The 18,933-nt window shown below is 44.5% G+C and overlaps 1 protein-coding gene across 16 annotated transcripts in view; it reads left to right on the forward strand.

Moving 5' to 3' along the window:
• The first annotated feature begins 4,554 nt into the window (after window positions 1–4,554).
• GTF2I (general transcription factor IIi) overlaps window positions 4,555–18,933 on the forward strand; it is a 54,482-nt gene continuing 40,103 nt past the window's right edge. For 4 of the 16 annotated variants that reach the window (XM_077312359.1, XM_077312361.1, XM_077312362.1 and 1 more), the window contains exons 1-8: window positions 4,564–4,898; window positions 10,567–10,609; window positions 12,605–12,708; window positions 13,767–13,905; window positions 14,299–14,433; window positions 16,372–16,555; window positions 16,910–16,938; window positions 18,313–18,361. In XM_077312359.1, coding sequence (XP_077168474.1) covers window positions 10,597–10,609; window positions 12,605–12,708; window positions 13,767–13,905; window positions 14,299–14,433; window positions 16,372–16,555; window positions 16,910–16,938; window positions 18,313–18,361 — 653 coding nt within the window. In that variant the 5' untranslated portion in view covers window positions 4,564–4,898; window positions 10,567–10,596. Of the gene's footprint in view, window positions 4,899–10,566; window positions 10,610–12,013; window positions 12,121–12,604; window positions 12,709–13,766; window positions 13,906–14,298; window positions 14,434–16,371; window positions 16,556–16,909; window positions 16,939–18,312; window positions 18,362–18,933 lie in introns of those variants that run through there. The other 12 variants (XM_077312365.1, XM_077312370.1, XM_077312371.1 and 9 more) reach the window with 6 other exon arrangements.

The raw sequence follows: 18,933 nt of genomic DNA on the forward strand, positions 1-18,933 counted from the left end.
CCCTGGAGAAAAGGACTGCCTTGGGGGGTGTACTCTGTAGTATTATACTCCACTGAGGCCCCTTCCTCTCTGCCCCAAAACCCGCCCACTCTCAGCTCCATTCCCGAAGTCTCCAGGTATTTCCCAACCCAGAGCTGGCAACCCTACTTCCCTGTGATGAAAGAATGGAGAATTGGGGGCTTTCCACTTAATGCAGGGGTTCAAATTACTATGGAAGATGGTCTACTACAGTATCATCTCCTGGATGAGCGCAGACAATGACAGCTCTGAAATCGTCCCTGTTTAGACACCTGATATCTGCAGGATGTTAAAGAAAACCGGCATGTGGCTGGATAAGATAAGGCCAAGCATTCAACCCTCCCACCCCCCACCCCCCACTCCAACATCCTGTTTTCCACTCAGAGGCCAAGCATGGGAGTGGGTGGAGAGCAGCCACACTTTCCCAGGGGGCATCCTAAGTGATATGCTCATTGCTGTTGTTGTGTATCTGAAGAAGTGTGCATGCACACAAATTAAAACAAAAGGTGCCACTGGACTCAAACTTTGTTCTGCCACGGTTATGGTCTATTACAGGGGCCCCCAAACTGGTTCTCTAGAATCATAGTATCATAGAGTTGGACTACAGTTACCATGTGCATTATGCTGGCAGGGGTTCGTGGTAATTGTAGCCCATGGGCATCTGGAGGGCCACGGTCTGGCCACTGCATTCAGTCCACATGGAACGTGCCTTCGAGTTGACAAGCCTACACAATCTGCCTGGGAATGAGGTGGGGCCATCTGAACCTCCTCTTCCCTGATGCGTTTGGGGCTGCTGGGAAAGGGATCAAGAGGCAATGTTCATTTATACCTAGCATTCCTCCCCAATGGGGGCTCAAAGTGGCTTCCATAATGTCCTTCTCCCATCCCATTTGATCCTTCCAACCACCTGGTGAGACTAAGAGTAGGTGATTAGTTGAAGATCAGCTGGCAAGTCTCCATGTATATGTGGACTGAGTGTCTTCATCCTGGCTCTCCCAGACCTTAGTCTAACCATCTAACCCAGCTTTTTCCAACCTTTTGACCATGGAGAGCATGGTTGAAATGGCCTGGAGACCCTCTTCTTCCTGCCCTCTCCAGGCCCATCACTGGCTACTTTTCAGAGGAGGGCGTGGGTTTACTTTCCCAAATGAAGGTAGCCATTTTTTAAACACCTACTCAACATTTTTTCTTTCACAGGGTGTGTGTGTGGGGGGGCTCTCTTCAGCCACCATTTTGGAACCCCCCTTCTGTGGTACTATTGAGGGGTCTTCATGGTACTGTATGGTACCTCAGTACTGGGGCTGGGAAGCCCTTTTCTAACCACTACTCAACCCATAGAGATGCCAAGCCTTCTTCGATAGCACGAAACCTCCTGGCGTGCTGGTATTGAGGCAGGAGGTGATGGAACATGCACTAGTGGCATGCTGATGTCACTTCCTGTAAAAAAAAATGGAGGTGATAGTGGAGGCTCTAGATCAGCCTTTTTCACCAATGGGAAACTCCTCTAGATCAGCCTTTCTCCACTATTTTTACCATTGAGAACCTCCTGAAACATTCTCCAGGCTTCAAGACACCCCTGAAATGGTGCGATTGTGCAGAATACGGTTGGGAAGCAGAGCTGTGGATACGCCCACCTGGGGCTCCTCCCCTTCCCATCTCCTCCAGGCCCATCATTGGCCATTTTGGGAGGGGGAGGAAGCCGGTCAACATGACCATATGTGGCCATAAATGTTTAACAAAATTAAAAAAGGTATTTGAAAAATTAACTCCCATCCATTCGAAACATTCCAGAGCTGTCATGATTTATAGGCCACCCTTCTCCATGTGGTCTTGGGGCAGCCTTCACAGTAAATTAAAACGGATACAATAAATTTAGGTTTTAAAATACATTAAAACAATCTAGACGCATCGCTCTTGCTCAACCTCTGTGCCTGGGATAAGATGGTTGCAGTTAGTCAACCAGGCACAAAGTGGAGGATAGTGGGGTTCTGGCTGGGGGGCCAACTTGATGGCAGCGGTGGTCTTTGGCTTTAACCAAATGCCTGGTGGAACAGTGCCGTCTTGCAAGCCCTCCGGAATGTAGGAAGCTCCATGAGGGCTTGCGCCGTAGAACTTTTGTAAAATCTAGAATGTCTATGAACACATCTGATTTTTAATGCAAGGCTAGCAGGCCAAGGCCTCTCCTGAGTTTCCCTTGGGGGGTTGTAAGCTGTTGTTCACTCTATTTATAGGGGGACAGACTGAAAGGGAACTCCAACCTCAAAGCGGCCTAGGCGTTTCTCCAGAGGGTGCCTCTCCCATCTGTCCTTTGTTGTTCAGAACTAGTCATTTTTGTCAGTTTGCCACCAACACGTCAACCTCCCCCTCCCTGAAGAATAACACCGAAGGAAGGGGGAGGGGTCTACCATTTGTGAGCAAGTGGAGACCAGGCTATAGATTTTTAACTATTGCTTGATAGCTTGAAGTGGGATTTTTAGGTTAAGGGCTTGATGAATGCTGCTGTTTTAATGCTGATTATTTTAGCAAACTGTTTTTACAGCGTCATTCTCTGCCTTGCACCCTGAGAAACATTTTTAAAAAGCAAACATTAAAATAATGTTAGCGCATTTTTGCTAACTATATTTGAAAATCCCCCCCCCTTCAGAAAATATTTTTTTCCTGTCATACTTTGGAATGCCAGCTCTGGGGTGGGAAATGCCTGGAGGTATGGGAGGGGTGGAGCCTGAGGAGGGTGGGGTTTGCGGAAGGGCGGGATCTCAGGATATGATGCCATAAGCCCCACCTTCCATAGCAGCTATTCTCTCCAGGGGAAACTGATCTCTGCTGTATGAACCATGTTTTATCTGTGTGCTACCTGGAGACAGGTAGCCACCTTTAGAATAGGATGCTCTCTAGGTCTTCTTTGGAACCTGGAATCTTATTACATATAAGCTAAATTTGCTCAGACGTCATACAAAATGCCCAAACATTGAAATGTGGCCACTTCATGGACTACTGCAGAAATTACATTGTAAGTAATATTGCTGAGATTTTTTTTAACCACCACCACCTGGAGTCAACTATTCAATACAGGTTGCATACGTCTGAAACATTTTCAGTCCTTGCAAGAACAAAGATGCTTGGATGTGACTCAAAAGGAGACTTTTTAATTTATATACTGAATTACCAATTAATATACTGTTGATAAATTTTATGTATGATGAATGAATGTTTGTAGACCTCAAGGGCTTTTTTTTGGGGGGGGGGGAATTGAGGCCACATTTTAAAAAAAAGATGCTGACATTCTTTCCCATGTACTTGTGACTACACAATGCTATGCAGATTATTTTGCAGAATCTTTCACTAAGTAGCATAAAGGAAAACAGATTTCTTCACATGTGTCCTGGAACTATAACAGTGAAATTATGAAAAGCATTTCTGCTCTTATCTCAAATAAGCCATCATGTTAATAACAATCCTAAATGTTTCTAGCCCTCAAGGTTGGGGGAATTGATGCGTATTTGGGCCACGGTTGAAATAATTGCAGCAGACAGTAATAGTTGCAATCATAATATATCCATTCGTAAGTTTCTAATTGAGCATAATTGCAGTCTTGAACACAATGTGCTTATATTCGGGTGGACACACAGGAAATTGAGAATGAAAAGGATACATCCTCCTCCCCATGTTTGGACAAATACAGCGGGGGGGGGGGGGAGGTCTGGCCTAAATTTGAATAAGCAATCCAATTAATAACGGCGTTACCAAAATGTTTCTAGCCCTCAAGGTCGGAGGTGGTGGTGGGGGGGAAGTGTGCGTTTCCCTGTGCCACTAACTGAAACCCGTTTTATTCTGCGGCTACAGACGAGCCTCTGGCAACAGCAGCAGCCTTTAAAAATCATGCAATATCTCCCTTTCGACAAGAATAATTCTGCACGATTGTCCTCCTGGGGCTCGGCCCAAGCAGGGTTTCAATGGAGGAAAGGAAAAAAACCCAGACTCGTGCCTGCCCTGAAATGGAGGACGAAAAAGACCCGGCCTTCCTTCTCCGAGGCCTGCTTTTGCCAAGTCGCCTGCCTCTGCAGCAAGATTCCCTCATTGTGCATGGAAACGGGGGGGGGGGGGGAGAGAGAGAGGCGGGCTTTATTTGTGGCAGCGCTTTGCACACACAAAAGGGACTCAGCGTCGCTAGGCTCGGTCTCCCTCCTGAGCTCTGTCCCAGCACGCCTGGCCCGGGCAAGCACCCATTTCCCCGTGAGCCCCTCTCCCACGCCTGCCCCTCCCAGGGCACGGAGCTGTGGAGGCCTTTGCAGGCCTGCCCTGCCTCCCCTTCGCACAGCCATCTTTCCCTCCCCCCCCCCCCCTTGACTCTCTTTCTGGTCCTAAGAAAGAGGCCAGCGTAGCTCTTTTCGCCTCTCTCCCAGGCTCATTCCGCCACGCGGGGGTTTCTGGGAGGCGTAGTTTCCCCGCGCCTCGTCGGACGCTGGTCCTCAGCGCCCGGACCCTCCCGAGGAGAACTACACCGCCCGGCAGGGCCAGCGGCGGCCGAGCATGCGCAGAGGGCGAAGTGGGGAAAAAAAAAATAGAAGGCGCTTGTCTCGCTCCGAGGGTCCCCCCTCCCGCCCCGGTTCTGGGTTCAGGGTGAGCCGTTGAGCGCAGGGCCCGCGCGCCGCCCCGACACTTGAGGGAGGGGGAGACCAAAACTGGAAACAAAATATATATATATATAATAATTACAGAGCGCGCGCGAGAGAGAGAGAGAGGGGAAGGAAAAGAGGCGCAGAGTCCGAATCATTCGCAGGAAGAAGCCCAGCCGGGTCGGCGCTGCCTCGTGGGCGGTCGGAGTGGAGGGACGGGGACGGCGGCTCTCCTCCCCCCTCAGGGAAAGCGCGAAGCCGAGAGTGAGTGGGGGAGGGGCGCGCGAGACCCACGGCGGTTGGGGGGGGGGCTTGGAGCGCCCTTTCTGAAGGGGGAATGGGGGTGGGGGCTGTATTGATGATAACGGCCGCGACGGTCTCGCGCTTTCGTTGCCCCCATTGGGGAGGGGTGGGGAGGGGGGGCAGGAAGCGTCAAACGCGACTTGTTCGGTCGGCCGGGTTGGGAGAGGGAGGGGGGGCGGCGGAGAGGCTCTGGCTGGATTAATCCCCTCCCCGTCATCTTCCCCGTAATGTCCGTGGACTCCAAGGACCGTGAGGCCCTGCCAGTGTGGCGCTGGCGGGGGCTCATGGGAATTGTAGTCCGCAGAGCCGCCGGTGGGCCACCCCTGCGCAGAGCTTTCCCTGCGAAGGGACCCCCCCCCTCGCAAATTGGTCGACGTGGAAAATGAAATGTAAACATCTTCTCTTTTATTGAAATGTTAACGATGGGGTTATTCTCCCCTCCCCTCCCCAAATCTACCCACACACCTGATTGAAGAGGCCTTTTTAAACTGGTTTTCCTGCTGGGAGAGGGAGGAGGAGGAATACACCTCCTCATGCTATCCAGTTCTGTTAATCCAAGCAGAGGACCGGTCTTTCCTCCTAGAAACAGCATCTCAAGAAATCTTTCTCTCCTCTCCCCCTCCCTTTTCCCAAAATTGAGAATAGCGTGTCTGTGTGGAGAAGCAGAAATGATCCGTCAGGTTATTGTGGGAAAGTATTCCCTTTTAATCTTGCTGAAGTTCTAAATAATGTTATTTTTAATGTATGTAAAATATGTTAAATATGTATTTTACATTATTTACATTACTTACATTACATTATTTACATTATTTACAAAATAATGTAAAATTCCCACTGTTGATTTTTCTTCCTCCTTGCGTAGACATACCGTAGCATTCTTGGATTTGGGGAAAGGGACGTTTGGATTATTGGAGACAATTTTCCATTTGGATCCTGTTTAATCTTTTGCCTCTGTTGTTACTGTCCCTGTAAAATTGATTCTTCTGCCCATGGGGATTGAAAGGGCCTCCTTAGTGAATTTTCGCCTCTGTTTGTCTTATTGATTTTTCTCTCTTGTCCTATTTTTTGTCAATTACAGTTTTTTCCCCTCTGTCCCCCTACCCACCAGTGTGTCTCAAATAAATCTGTGGGAAGGTTGCTCTTCTGTTTTCTCTTCCCCCACCTCAGTAATGGTTTTCAAATTAAACTCTATTTCTGGAAGGGATGAATAAAAGATCCTTTTCTCTCCCTCACCTCACTGCCACAATTTTTTCTCATGGCTCATTTCTTACATGGTCGTGATGTCTAAATTTGTGTCGTTCTTAGATTTCTAAAGAAATGTTAATGGAATCTGTTGAGTTAATGAATGCTGTGCACTGTTTTTCTAATTTAAGAAACTTCCCTTCCACTTCCTGCAATAGGATTGGATGGAAAATATCTTCTCTTCCATCCCTTTTTTCCCTTGTACAGAGATGGAATACCTAAAGTCATTTCCCTGTTCGTTTTTGATCCTAATTAGATTGTAAACCATTTTTTTGTTGTAAACTGCTTTGGTAGGAGGGTCATGGATACATGTGGTAAATAAATGTATGTGTGTTTACTCAAAAGTAAGTCCCACTGTGTTCATCAGGATTAATTTCCAAGTGTGCAACTGAGTTGTGAGCTTAGTCTGCTATTTCTCCCCCCCTCCGTTTTTTTTTTTAAATGATTGGAATATAATACACTTCTGTTTTTCTTTTCCCAAATGAGATCTGTTTGGAACCTTTAATTCCTTGTTCACCCTCCGCCAACACTACCACCCACTTTGGCATATGGGGAGAATCCCTGCCCCAACTGTTTCCTTTCCCATGCTAGTAAAAGAGATCTAGGTGAATCTTCTGTTAGGTCTTTGTTTTGGGAAATATCAACATGCTTATACATGCCTTGCTATTTAGTCATATTTCCTGAAAGTGTCTGTTCACCTTGTTGGGAAGAAGTAGGCTACACGTCCATGGTGTCTTTCTCGCTCCAACTTGCTTTCTCTTTTGGAAGTTGTGTTCTCACTTCCTCCCCCACACATATGTATGTGCTTGGATACCTTTCATACTGTTTCTTTGCTCTCCCTTTCCTTAGATTTTTCCAGCCACACTTCCCTGTTGGAAAGTCAGCAAGGGAAGTCATCTGTGCCCCTTAAAAAGCATTTCTTGCTGAAGGGTATGACCATTTGTTCTTCTTTCTGTCTTTTAGAAGGGCAAAGAGCTTAATTTATAGCTGAGCTCCTAAGGTGTACAATAACACTTCTGTCAGCCCTGTGCAGATCTGACATCTTTAAAGATCAATGCGGTTTCCTGCATATTTGAGATGGATAATTAGGACTGTAGTATATTATTTATTTGTCTATACCTTGAGGGTTGAAGAAGTTACCTGCCCTGATTCCTTGGCCTAGAGCAGAAAGGATCTGTTTCTCTTGGCTTCAGGAAATACCTATTCACTGTCTTCTTAACCCTGGTGTTTTTCAGCTGTTTCTTATGCTTAACTGGGGTGGGGGAAGAGTCTCCTCACTCTTGTCAATATCCTCCCCTTTGCTTGCTCATTGTCTGTATCCCACTGTTTGTTTCCAGTTATTGATGGATGAATGGCCTGTAATGTGATTCCTCTAGCCTCTTTGTTGTTTTAATTCCTTGTGTTGGGCCTTTAAAAACTTCTCTTAATTGTGATGTGATGTTTTTCATCAGCTTTGTGACTTTTTTGGTTCCCTGTTTGTACTAGGGATGTAAAATTCCCAGAAAGCTTGAAGATATGGAAAAAAACTGAATATTTTGTGAAGACTTGAAATCTATGCAATACTTGTTGTTTTGTCAAACCTAAATTTTGCTGCTTTAACGCCATAAAATGCATAATTTATAATTTATAAGTTAGCATACACAATTAGATTAGTTAGCATATTATGAATATACTAAAGCACAAGAGAAGTGCAAACTTCTGCATCCTGTGCTGTGTTAGAACATTTCCGTCATTCAAAAAAGAGAAAACTGTTTCATAGGAGTTTTTTTAAAGCTTTCTGCAACATTTCCCATTCTTCTAAGGGAAAAACAGTCCTCAGACTATTTGAATTGGTAAAACCTGACTTTAAAAAGCATGTCACATATTGCAAAAGGTGTGGAGAGAATCAAATGAGCTGTTTTTTTAGTAATCTGCAAAATTCCTCAGTTATCTATTGGGAAAAAATGGGGAGAAAATGTCCTAGGAAGCCTTTTTTTTTTTGGTCTTGGTTTTTCTTCCCTGGTCCTTCGCACCTGTAATCTGTGCTGATTGTTAAAATTTATGTTTTATGTATGGTTCATACGTTCAATGTAAACCACCCTGAGCCTCCGGGGAGGGTGGTATATAAATATATAATAAATAAAAAAATAAAATAAAATTCACCAGAATTTTTTGATGGAAAAATATTTAATGTAATAATTTTTGGAATCCTGATTTCTTAAGAGTCCATCTACAATAATGATCGCTTCAAGTAGGTAGCCATGTTGGCCTGAAGTTGTAGAACAAATTTTGAGTCCAATGGCACCTTTAAAACCAACAGAGTTTTATTAGAGTTGTAAGCTTTTGTGTACACAGCATTGGACAATGAAAATAACCAAGCCACATGTATGGACAAAGTCGGTAATGAATGAGTACATAGCATAATCACAGAATTTGAGTCCAATAGCACCTTTAAGACCAAACCTTTGTTGGTCTTAAAGGTGTCATTGGACTCAAATTTTGTTGGGATAATGTGGACCAACATGGTTATCCACTTGAATCTACATAGCATAAAGAAGATGTTTACCAGATATACAAGCCTGGCTGAAATAAGAAACTAAAGTCATAAGATAATCTTTCATTTGGGTTCAACTCTGGGTGAAAGAAACATTGTAAGGAAGTAAAAATGTCAAGATTAAAGATTAATGGACAGATCCATTCCCAGTAGTGGAAGCTGGGTGTAACTATGCTCAGTCTCCATCCCATCTTGGAGTGTTCTGTCCCTAGACCTGAGAATTAAATTTCAGTCTCCCATTCTAAATTACATTGCATCCTACTATACACCATGTTACATTACAATCGCTATTTGATTCTGTCATCACAAAGAAAGTATAAAACAAAAGAAATATAACAGTTGCTTAAAAAAAAGCATCAGCTCTTCAGGTGTTCATCCTTTTATCTACAGAAGAGATCCGTCCTATCAAATTACATTAAGTAATTCCTCGGGGTATCCTTGGTGACTTTTCTAGAGAAAGGCAGACTACAAAAGCTGTACATTAAAAAAAAAGAATAAGCAAAGTACAAAGAAACAAATATATATATTTGGTTTATATGTTTCCTTCCAAATAACCAATCTGGGATGCCATGCCATTGAATCAAAAATCAAACTCTGTGATGATTAATGGATATCTAATAGTGGAAGCTGTTTCCACAGAGCTGTTTTTACTTGGGATAAGATTCACTCGGTTTATAGCATAATCTTAAATTATTCAATAATTATTGTATTGAAAGAAAAATTACGTCGTCCCCCCCCCGCATTTATTGTCACAAAAAGTGACTTGCCCTTGGCCTTCAGCCATAGCCATTATGACCTGAAGAGATGTTTCAGTCCAGAGCTACTTGATCCCAGCCCAATGTTTTCGAAGCCTGTGCTAGATAAATGCTGAAAAAAACCTATCCTCTGAGAGCCTCCTCTAATTTATAGCGCCAGTCTAGCCTTGGCAGCAGAGCATCTTAGAGTGTTTTTGAAGTTAGAGCTGTAGAGAGATCAGAACAAGGCAATTCCGCAGAGAGATTGTTCCTTGGGGAAAGTCTGTTTGCAGCAAAATGAAATGAGTTTGGTGTGTATTAATTGCTAGGTTGGCCTACAAGAAAGTGGCTAGATTTCAAGAACTTAAATGTATTAAGTTGCTGCAGGGGATCCATCTTACATCTGTCCTGCTTGCTCATCTGTTGCAGTGGTGTCCATCCGTCCATCCCCCAACCACTCAGGATTATTTTGAGTAGTCAAGAAGTGTGTTTTCAGTGTCCTGTAGCTGCTCATTTGCCAAGTGCGCTGGTGGTTAGCAGTTGTGCTGGTGTCATGAATATCTATTGGGCAGTATCTGTGAAGTTGCTTCCAGTTCCTGCCCCAGCCCTTGAGGGAAATGTGCAGATCCTCAATGCACAACAGACTTGCACATTGGAAAGCAGGAATCATACACCATTAGCCTTGTCTAACAGTTTTAGTGACCTAAGGGTAAAGGATGCATAAACATGAGTAAGCTTCATGAGTAAGCTTAATTTCTGAGACAGCATCATAGGACCTGGCTGTGAGTGAAACTGTCTAGGAAAGGCTTTTTAAAAAGATGTTTTACAGAGGAACAGCAAGAAACAAGTTCAAATGATTAAACATGTCAGTAGACAAAACCATTGTCTTCTGAGCAAGATGCTTTTTCTCCCACCCTCCCGTCCTTCCTGTAATGTGGGATTACATGTTGTGTCCCTGTTCTGTGTCGAGCAAGAATGAACATAGCATGTTGCGTTAAAATGGGGTTGGCTTTATTTTTCACAGTTTAGACCGGTCCAGAGTCTATAGGAACAGTGCCTCAAGCTCATCTTCACTCACCAAAAAATGATCACATTTCAGCTATGCATTTTTCTGTTTCAGGTTCCATTTTAGCTGTGCAGAAATCTTATAATGCAGAGAATAGGTATGACAATACAAACTGGTCTTTCATTGGCTGTTGAAAATAAAGTATAAGGCTCGGGAGTAGCTCTTAAAAGGGTGGGGGCATGGAATAACAGTGTCGGTTGGAGAAAGGGTAGCTGGCTTTTGTATCATGGAGGCCTGTATGTTGGGATGGGTTGTGAGTTTACGAGGATCTCAGAAACAAAGAAATGGGGTTGTGAATCTTGTGTCTGCCTGTGGGTATGGTTCACCTTAGTGGTAAATACTGTAGTAAGAATTGAGTGTGGACTAGGGAGAAATGGCCCATAAATAAAGGGCAGGTTGTGTGTTCAAAGGGGCAGGAGGGAAATGACCTTTGTAGCGGGAACCTTCTGAGACCAAGCAGAAAGTGGGCTGCAGAAAATGACCTGTGGAGCACGTGCTTCATTCGATGGTTTGAATTCACTGGAGGAGGCAGGGGCAACATCCTCATTAAAGAAAACCATAGTTAGAAAGCTACCATAAGCTACAGTAAATTTGTGTGGGGTAGTGATGTGCAATTATATGTCAAAAGCAGCCTGGAGCCCCTTTGCATTAATGTGATCTCATTTTTAGTGTTGCTGTTTGACATGGAATACAAAAGAACTTTTCACCCATGTCAACGTAGTAGGCATGAAAAAGAAATGGCCTGAATCTGTCTTCATACAAAAACCCTGCGCAATCCAGAGGGTGAGACCTATTCTTGTGGGAGATTATGTTGGTTCTGTGAGGGCAGGCTTTTTCTCCCTGGTCCAAACTTTGCACACTTTTGCAAATACTGCAAAGATAAGCTTTTGAGTTTTGTATGGTGCTGTGTATAGTTGATATGCTTTTTTATGACGTTTGCTATTAGTTAGCCACGTGACGCTTGTGACTTTTCCCTGGCACCCTGGAAATAATTTTCAGTAGGATGCTCTAGCCCTGAGGAGCTTGTAGTGTAATTCCGTTTTGCATCTTCGTATATTTACCAATGAGGCATAATATGGTAAAAGAAGTGCTTACTCCTAATACACCTGTTCACATTTTAACTTTGCATGAAGTAACACATTGATGGGAGAAATAAGTTCTGACTTCTTGCCTTTTGGGGATTTGGGCATGTTCATGCTTTCAGATCGAACAGGCTGCGTGCAAATGTGTCCGTACGTGTTTGTGAACTTGAAGCAAGAGATCAGCAATTTTTAGGGAGGGAATGGAAGAAGAGACCCTTGCTGTCTTTAAGTGTAGGAGAAAAGGTACAGAGGACAAGTAACACCACAGCTTGGTTAATGTAGAGAAAGAGGAACTTTCATGCTGTGCTGTGAGAGGTTTGTTTTAGTTTAAGCTTTGAACCTGCTGTTTTGATAACGCATACCTATCAGTTGAAAGTTAACCTAAACTGAGCCACGGCAGTATATACAGGCCAAGGCATTGTGGTACATCTCAGTAAAACAACTCTGAGCATTAGTATAAGAAATATTGCTGCCTTATACTCACTCGCTGCCCTCCCATGGCGTGTTTACCCGTTAAAACACTGCAGTAAGTAACCGTGCTAACCTTGAGGACAAGCAGCATAGGACCTGCTGTCAGGCCTTCACTGCCTTATCGTAGTGGTCCTTTAAGAGGGATAGTTGTTGACTGCTCTACCAGCCTTTTGTGAAACTGGGTCTGGCTGGCTAAGTTTCACTCTGTAGTTACTCAGCATAAATGGCCGAGTATAGAGCTGCCTGATTTAAGTTGCTTGATGGGATTAGTTCATGTCTCTTTACCTAGTTAGGGCTCCTACCAATAATCAAAAGGGAGTCAGGAAAGAAGCTTAGATCTCTTCTGGCAATGGCCTCCAGTCTGCAGTAGAGAAATGCATTGCTTCCAAAAGGCTTCAGAAATGCCTTCTATAATGAACTGGTCTCCTGACCCGACTTAGTCTGGTTACTGACTTTGCATTTTGTACTGTGCAAAAAGGAAAGTTTCCTCCATAGATACCCCTTCTTTTGATTCCTGTCTTTATCTTATTCCTTTGCAGCAAAAATGGCTCAGGCAGCGATGGCAGCAGCATCCAGCCACGAGGAGGACTCCTCCGAAAGCCGAATGGTTGTGACCTTCCTCATGTCAGCCCTTGAGTCGATGGTGAGACTGTATTTATTTTGTCCCTTTCTTCCCAGTGGAGTCCCATAGCGGCTTACATTGTTCTCCATTTTGTCCTTACAAGAACCCGGGGTTAGCCTGAGAGTGTGTTGACTGGACTAAGGTCACCCAGTGAGCTTCCATGGCAGAATGGGTATTTGAACCTGTGGCTCTCAGATCTTAGAGAGTTTGCTTTCCATGTACATTGAGCTTTTGATGAGGGAGAGGATTGTTTTCCGCCTGCATTCTGAAATACTCTGCGATAACTTACCACTGCCTTACATGATGAAATACTCTTTGATATAAAAATTGAGCTGCAGATAGAAAGGTAGCATGTCAGAGAGAAGAGTTTGAACTCAGTCTGGACATGCTTGCTTCCATCCCTCTTATGTAGGTTTTGTCATTCAGTTCCTGTAATTTTAAATGATCTCTGGTAGTGGGAGAGACTGGCAAAAGTTCTCTTGAGTGAATTTCACTGTCCAAGGAAAACAGATAAGGTGGCTGGGAGCTGGTTAGTGCTGCCCGCCCGAAGCACTGGAGTGACTGGGGATTAGGTAAATAGCAAGCCTCTGCTTCCACAGCCAGCTTGTTCTTGTCCAGGTGCCATGGCAGCCTCATTTGCTCACCTGAGCTACCAAGTCTCATGTGGAGGCGGGAGTGAAAAAGCAGAGAGGGACACCCTTTCCCTTACTCCAGATATTCAAGGGCTGGCTAACGTTCTACTGTGAGTGGGGGAGAGACAGCCCTACATGCTCAGAGTTAGTCTGGTAATTTAGAAGGTTATTGTTGCATACTTAATATTGATAGCTGTATCTTATGTTATTGTGTGTATGTGTGTGTTAGTTGGGAGTGGAATTCAGAGCACACAATATTTGTTTCTCTTTTGGTTGATGTTAAGTGTGAACGTGACACCCCACAAGCTATCAAGTGAGTACCTTGTTTGATATCCTTGCAATCCACTGTGCATGAGGGCGGTTCAGTATAATACATCATTCTTTTTCTTCGCGGCCCCTTAACGGTATTTCTCACTACCTGAGCTGTTCTGTTTTTCTTCATTGCAGTGCAAAGAGCTTGCCAAGTCCAAGGCAGAAGTTGCCTGCATTGCCGTCTATGAAACAGACGTGTTTGTGGTAGGAACCGAGAGAGGAAGAGCGTTTGTCAATACAAGGAAAGATTTTCAGAAGGATTTTGTGAAGTACTGTAAGTCTGAGCCAATGCACCTTGCATCTGAAATACATTGGGATGTGATGTTTGTTTTAAGCCTGGCTGTACTATAAGTACTATAAATGTGTAGATCAATTTTGGGGGGATCTGATTTGGCTGCCACTTTTCTCATGTGGCAGCATAAGGAACAAAGGTTTTTCTGCCCAAATGTCATCATCAAAGAGAAAAGGGAGGCAAAATGAAGACGAAACAATTGGTGCTGTATTTTATCTTGGCTGTTGTGTTCAATCAATTGTTTTGGAAGTTTCTGGAATCTGCTTTGCTCCCCTTCGGGGAGAAGAACGGCACAGAAGTGCATTAATAAAGAAGCGGGGGGAAAGTTATTTGGATGGAAAGGATTGGGCTCTGACTCTGCATTCTGCTTTGTAGGTGTTAACGAAGAGGCAAAGGCCGCCGAACTGCAAAAAATAAAATCGACCTCCCTGGATAACAGGATGACAGTAGATATTGTGGAAATGGAAGCCCTCAGGAAATCAGTGGAGGACTACTTCTGCATGTGTTATGGTACATTGGTTATTTTAGACCCTTGGGGCTGGCATTTAGCCAGTTGCCGTTGGAGGCATGAAGGTGGTTTATGGATTATTCTCCATTTGAGGAAGAGTGAAAAATGTCTGGAAGGATGTGGCGGTTTACAGTAGTATCATGCTGCCCCACTAATTCCAGGTTTCCTCTCTGACCTGATTGCCTTCTGTTGGGAGAAGGCAGTGACAGCCTCTTTCACTTCCAGCTTGCAACTATCATCCATGGGGATCATCAGAGGGAGGGTAGAAAGCAGCCAGGTTGGGTCCACTTCCAGGTGAGGGCATCTTTCATCCCTGTAGCTTCTGCCTCCTTCAGTGAAACTATTGGAAGGAGAGCAGGATGCAACTCAGGGGTGGCTCCTCCTTCCACCTCTCCCCAGCATGTACCGCAAAAGATTTTTGATCAGCAGTCATAGCGAATGTGAGGTTAATCAGATGTGCCAGATGCTTGAGCTTATTGCTGTTCTCTCCACCACCCCCTCCCTTTCCCTTCCAGGAGAATGTGTAGTGACCAGACCCTACCTCACTGGGAATGTCTGGGATATCCTGCCAACATATAAAGTCTTACCAATGTTTTTGTACTTGCCGGACATCTATCAAAAAGGGCTTTTTTACTGGCAAGAGTAAACTCTTTCATCGCAAATGTGTCCAAGGGGAGGGTTCCACCAAGTCCCTGCATCAGAAAGATATTGTCTACAAGGATGTGAAGTCATGGACATATTAATCCATATTGTATTAGACTGTCCAGCCTTTTCAGGCCAATGAGCTGTATTTTAGGATTATTTGACAGATCTGCATCTCGAATTTAAATCTAAGTTCCTTAGTATACAATCTATGTTCTGTGAAAAGGGTCTTACCAAGCTACCAAGAGATCTTGCCGGTATACTTGGGAATATGCTGAGAGTAAACAGCTGCTCTTTGTCAATGCAGGAGGGACAAGCTTAGAGTTGTACAGTATAATTTATCTTTTAGTATTTAGCTACGTTTTTGCTGATTTGGATGTTTGTTATGCCGATAAAGGTGTCTTGAGTTTCATTGGGAATGTCATGGTGCCACCATGTAATCCACTTTGCAGCACAGTGAGCATGATGGGCCATAAATGAAGTAAATATATAGAGACAGGCCTCATGCCTGGTTAGAACCTTTCTCCTGAGCCTCAGATGAGTTCTGCAGAGCAGGAAGGTGAGCTGGTGAGCTGTTTGTTGGTGGTATCATAGCTTTCTGCCTCTTAGAGTGATCTGAAAAGGAGCTTGGGGAATGTTTTTGATTTCCTAAAGTCAACGTATAATCTGCTGTGCCTGATTTATAAGCAAAAGAGTAAACATACCCAAGAAAGAGAACACTTCAAACTGCTGAACCCTTGGCTGCCTTAGTACATATGTTAGTTTCTGCTGCCTGAGAGGTCGGAAAAAATGGATTAACACAACTTGGGAGAGGAGAGTAGTTTTATTTTGTGGGAAGAATGTGAGTGTTTGCATCAAAGAGGATACATGGCCAAGTTTCCTCTTGGTGCCTCTTCAAATTGAGTGTCTCAGTTCAGACTATCTTCCAAGCCATGGTTTAGAATGAGTTTTCAATTCTGATTGGATGGAAACTGTGACCTCGTACCTCCCTGCTCCTCCTTGATGTGTGGTTTTACTTTCAGATTGCGGTTCATTGCAAACCATTGTTTGCTATGACATCTGAACTGGGGAACTGTTTTGCGTTTGCCCTCCAGACCAGAATTGGAAAACTCACTTTAAACTGTGGTTTCAAGTTCAGGTTTGAATGGTGAGCATAAATTGAGTTACCGATTTAGACAATTAAGGCAGACTGAACTTGCTGTTTAGTGCAGTCCTGTGGAAGAGGGAAGGAAGGAGGGCGCAAGCCTAATTCTTCCCGCTGGTACTTTAGTCATGTGTTTATTTTCCTGCTGTTTCAGGTAAAGCTTTAGGAAAATCAACGGTCGTTCCCGTGCCGTATGATAAAATTCAGAGGGACCCATCCGCTTTGATGGTGCATGGCCTCCCAGAAGGACTTGCATTTAAGCACCCTGCAAGCTACGATGCCACCACATTGAAATGGATTTTGGAAAACAAATCGGGGATCTCATTTATCATCAAGAGGTGATCCCCCTCCCTATTTTCTGTGCTCAACGTGTTAACTTAAATAGCTTGCCGAGATTCTCTATTTTAAGCTCTCTTAATTCAAATTAATAATTATTGTTTGCAACGGGTTGACATGCAATGTGCTGTCGAGACTGACTGTGTTTCAAACCTAGGCAGTACTGTAAACTTGCTGGCCATCAGCCCTACCTCTGCAAAATGGGGACACAACAGCTTTAGCTTACAGAGTACTTGTAATTATTGGACGTATGCGGAATGCTTTGAATTCTCACAGATACTGCACATGCTAAGTAATAGTGTGACCATTTGGGTTGCTGCATTTCCAAGTAACAGAATTCTTTGTTTTAAACATAGGCCTTTCCTTGAGCCAAAGAAACATCTAGGTAAGTGAACGTTTGTCTGCGCTGTAACAAAAATAAATAATATTTTTATTGACCAGGACTTGCATAGAGGCCACAGTGGTGTACCAACTACAGATTGTTAAAAGGTGTTATTTATCTCAAATCATAGAGTTGGAAGGGATCTCCAGGGCTATCTAGTCCAGCCCTCTGCAGAATGCAGGAAATTCACAACTACCTGCCCACCCACAGTGACCCCAATTCCATGCCCAGATGATGCCCCCTCCCCCCAAAAAACCCAGAATCCCCTGCATGGGTGAAATTCGCCTCCGGATCCCAAAGTGACCATGCAGGAAAGGGCCACAAGTGCCAAGCACCAATACAGTCCTTCTGCCCACCCACTTACACTCCGCCTAAGTTCACAGAATCAGCATTTCTGTCAGATGGCTCTCTAGCCTCTGCTTAAAAACTTCCATGAGAACCCACCACCTCCCAAGGACGTCTTTTTTACTGAGGAATCAGGAATCTGTCAAGAACTTCTTCTGAACGTTTAGTATAATGTCAGGAACTTTTTCTGAATGTTTAAGTGAGACCTTGGTCTCCATATAGAAGGATCTACCAGCACCCCCAAGAGCCTCTTGTGGCGCAGGGTGGTAAGGCAGCCGACATGCTGTCTGAAGCTCTGCCCATGAGGCTGGGAGTTCGATCCCAGCAGCCGGCTCAAGGTTGACTCAGCCTTCCATCCTTCCGAGGTTGGTAAAATGAATACCCAGCTTGCTGGGGAGTAAATGGTAATGCCTGGGGAAGGGGATAGCAAACCACCCTGTATTGAGTCTGCCATGAAAACGCTGGAGGGCGTCACCCCAAGGGTCAGACATGACTTGGTGCTTGCACAGGGGATACCTTTACCAGTACCCTCAAGGTACAGACTTACTCATTGAAGAGGGAGCACAGTCCCATCCACAGTAGGCTGGCGGTTCAGAACATATAGCTAGCAGAGCCTAGGTGTTGTGTCAGAGGTTGAATTTGCTTTACAGCCTTTGGGACATTCATGCCTTACTGGTTGTGGGTGTTATTTTATGGGTATTAACTCTTCTCAGGTGAAGTATATCCTTGACATTGGTGGCTACCTTGCCTACAGATTCAATTGGCTTGTTTGCTCATGTAGCGTTTTTTTTTTTTAAGTTATACATGTAGCCAGTGACGAAAAACTGTGCTGCAGGCCCCACTCTTTGACACAATCTGATTTCTCTGTTGGTATGCTAGATCCCAGCGATGTTTGTCAAGATTCTCCTGAAGCAACGTAACTAAAGGGTGAAACGCAATCACTACTCCGCTGTCAGTATAGTTACAAATGTAATATGTATTCAGTTTGGTTTGTTACGCTGCAGAAGGTAGATCCTCTCCTTTTCTTTTCAGGACCACGCTTGGGAGATGCCTCCCACACAATAACATCGCCAAGTGGAAGGTACAGTCAGCTTCTCATGCTTATTTGATGGTGGATTGATTGCATTTTTATAGCACGCTCCCATACGGCTCAGGAGGCATATAACATTGGTTCTATAACATTAGGTCTATAACATATGCTTTTTTATTTTTACACTTTAGTACATGTAATCATTTCCTGTGGGTACAAATGATGAATGATCACCCCCCCCCCCCCAGTAATTGTAAAATGAGCAATGTATGCCACCTATCTAGCCTGCCTGGCTTTGGAGCACTTTTATTATTATTTTATTAATTCATTTATAAGCTGCCTATAATGGCATATCATGGCAGTTATTTTATTATTAACTAGCAACAAAGCCCATTGTATCTAACAATGCAACAGGCTCTAGGTCTCCGACCCCCACTTCAGGCAGCCCGGCCAAGGCCTCCCCCCCCCCCCCCCCCCGAAAAGGCCTGCTGAGGCCTCCGCAGGCCTTTTTGAGATAGGGGGTGAGCACTGGGGGTGGGGGGACTCTGCTCCTCCCTGCGCTGCCCCAGGCAGCCCTGCCAAAACCTGGCAAGGGTGGCAGGAGCACTGGCGGGGCACTTGTT

This window comes from Paroedura picta, chromosome 15, assembly GCF_049243985.1.
Source record: "Paroedura picta isolate Pp20150507F chromosome 15, Ppicta_v3.0, whole genome shotgun sequence".
Classification (NCBI taxonomy): domain Eukaryota; kingdom Metazoa; phylum Chordata; class Lepidosauria; order Squamata; family Gekkonidae; genus Paroedura; species Paroedura picta.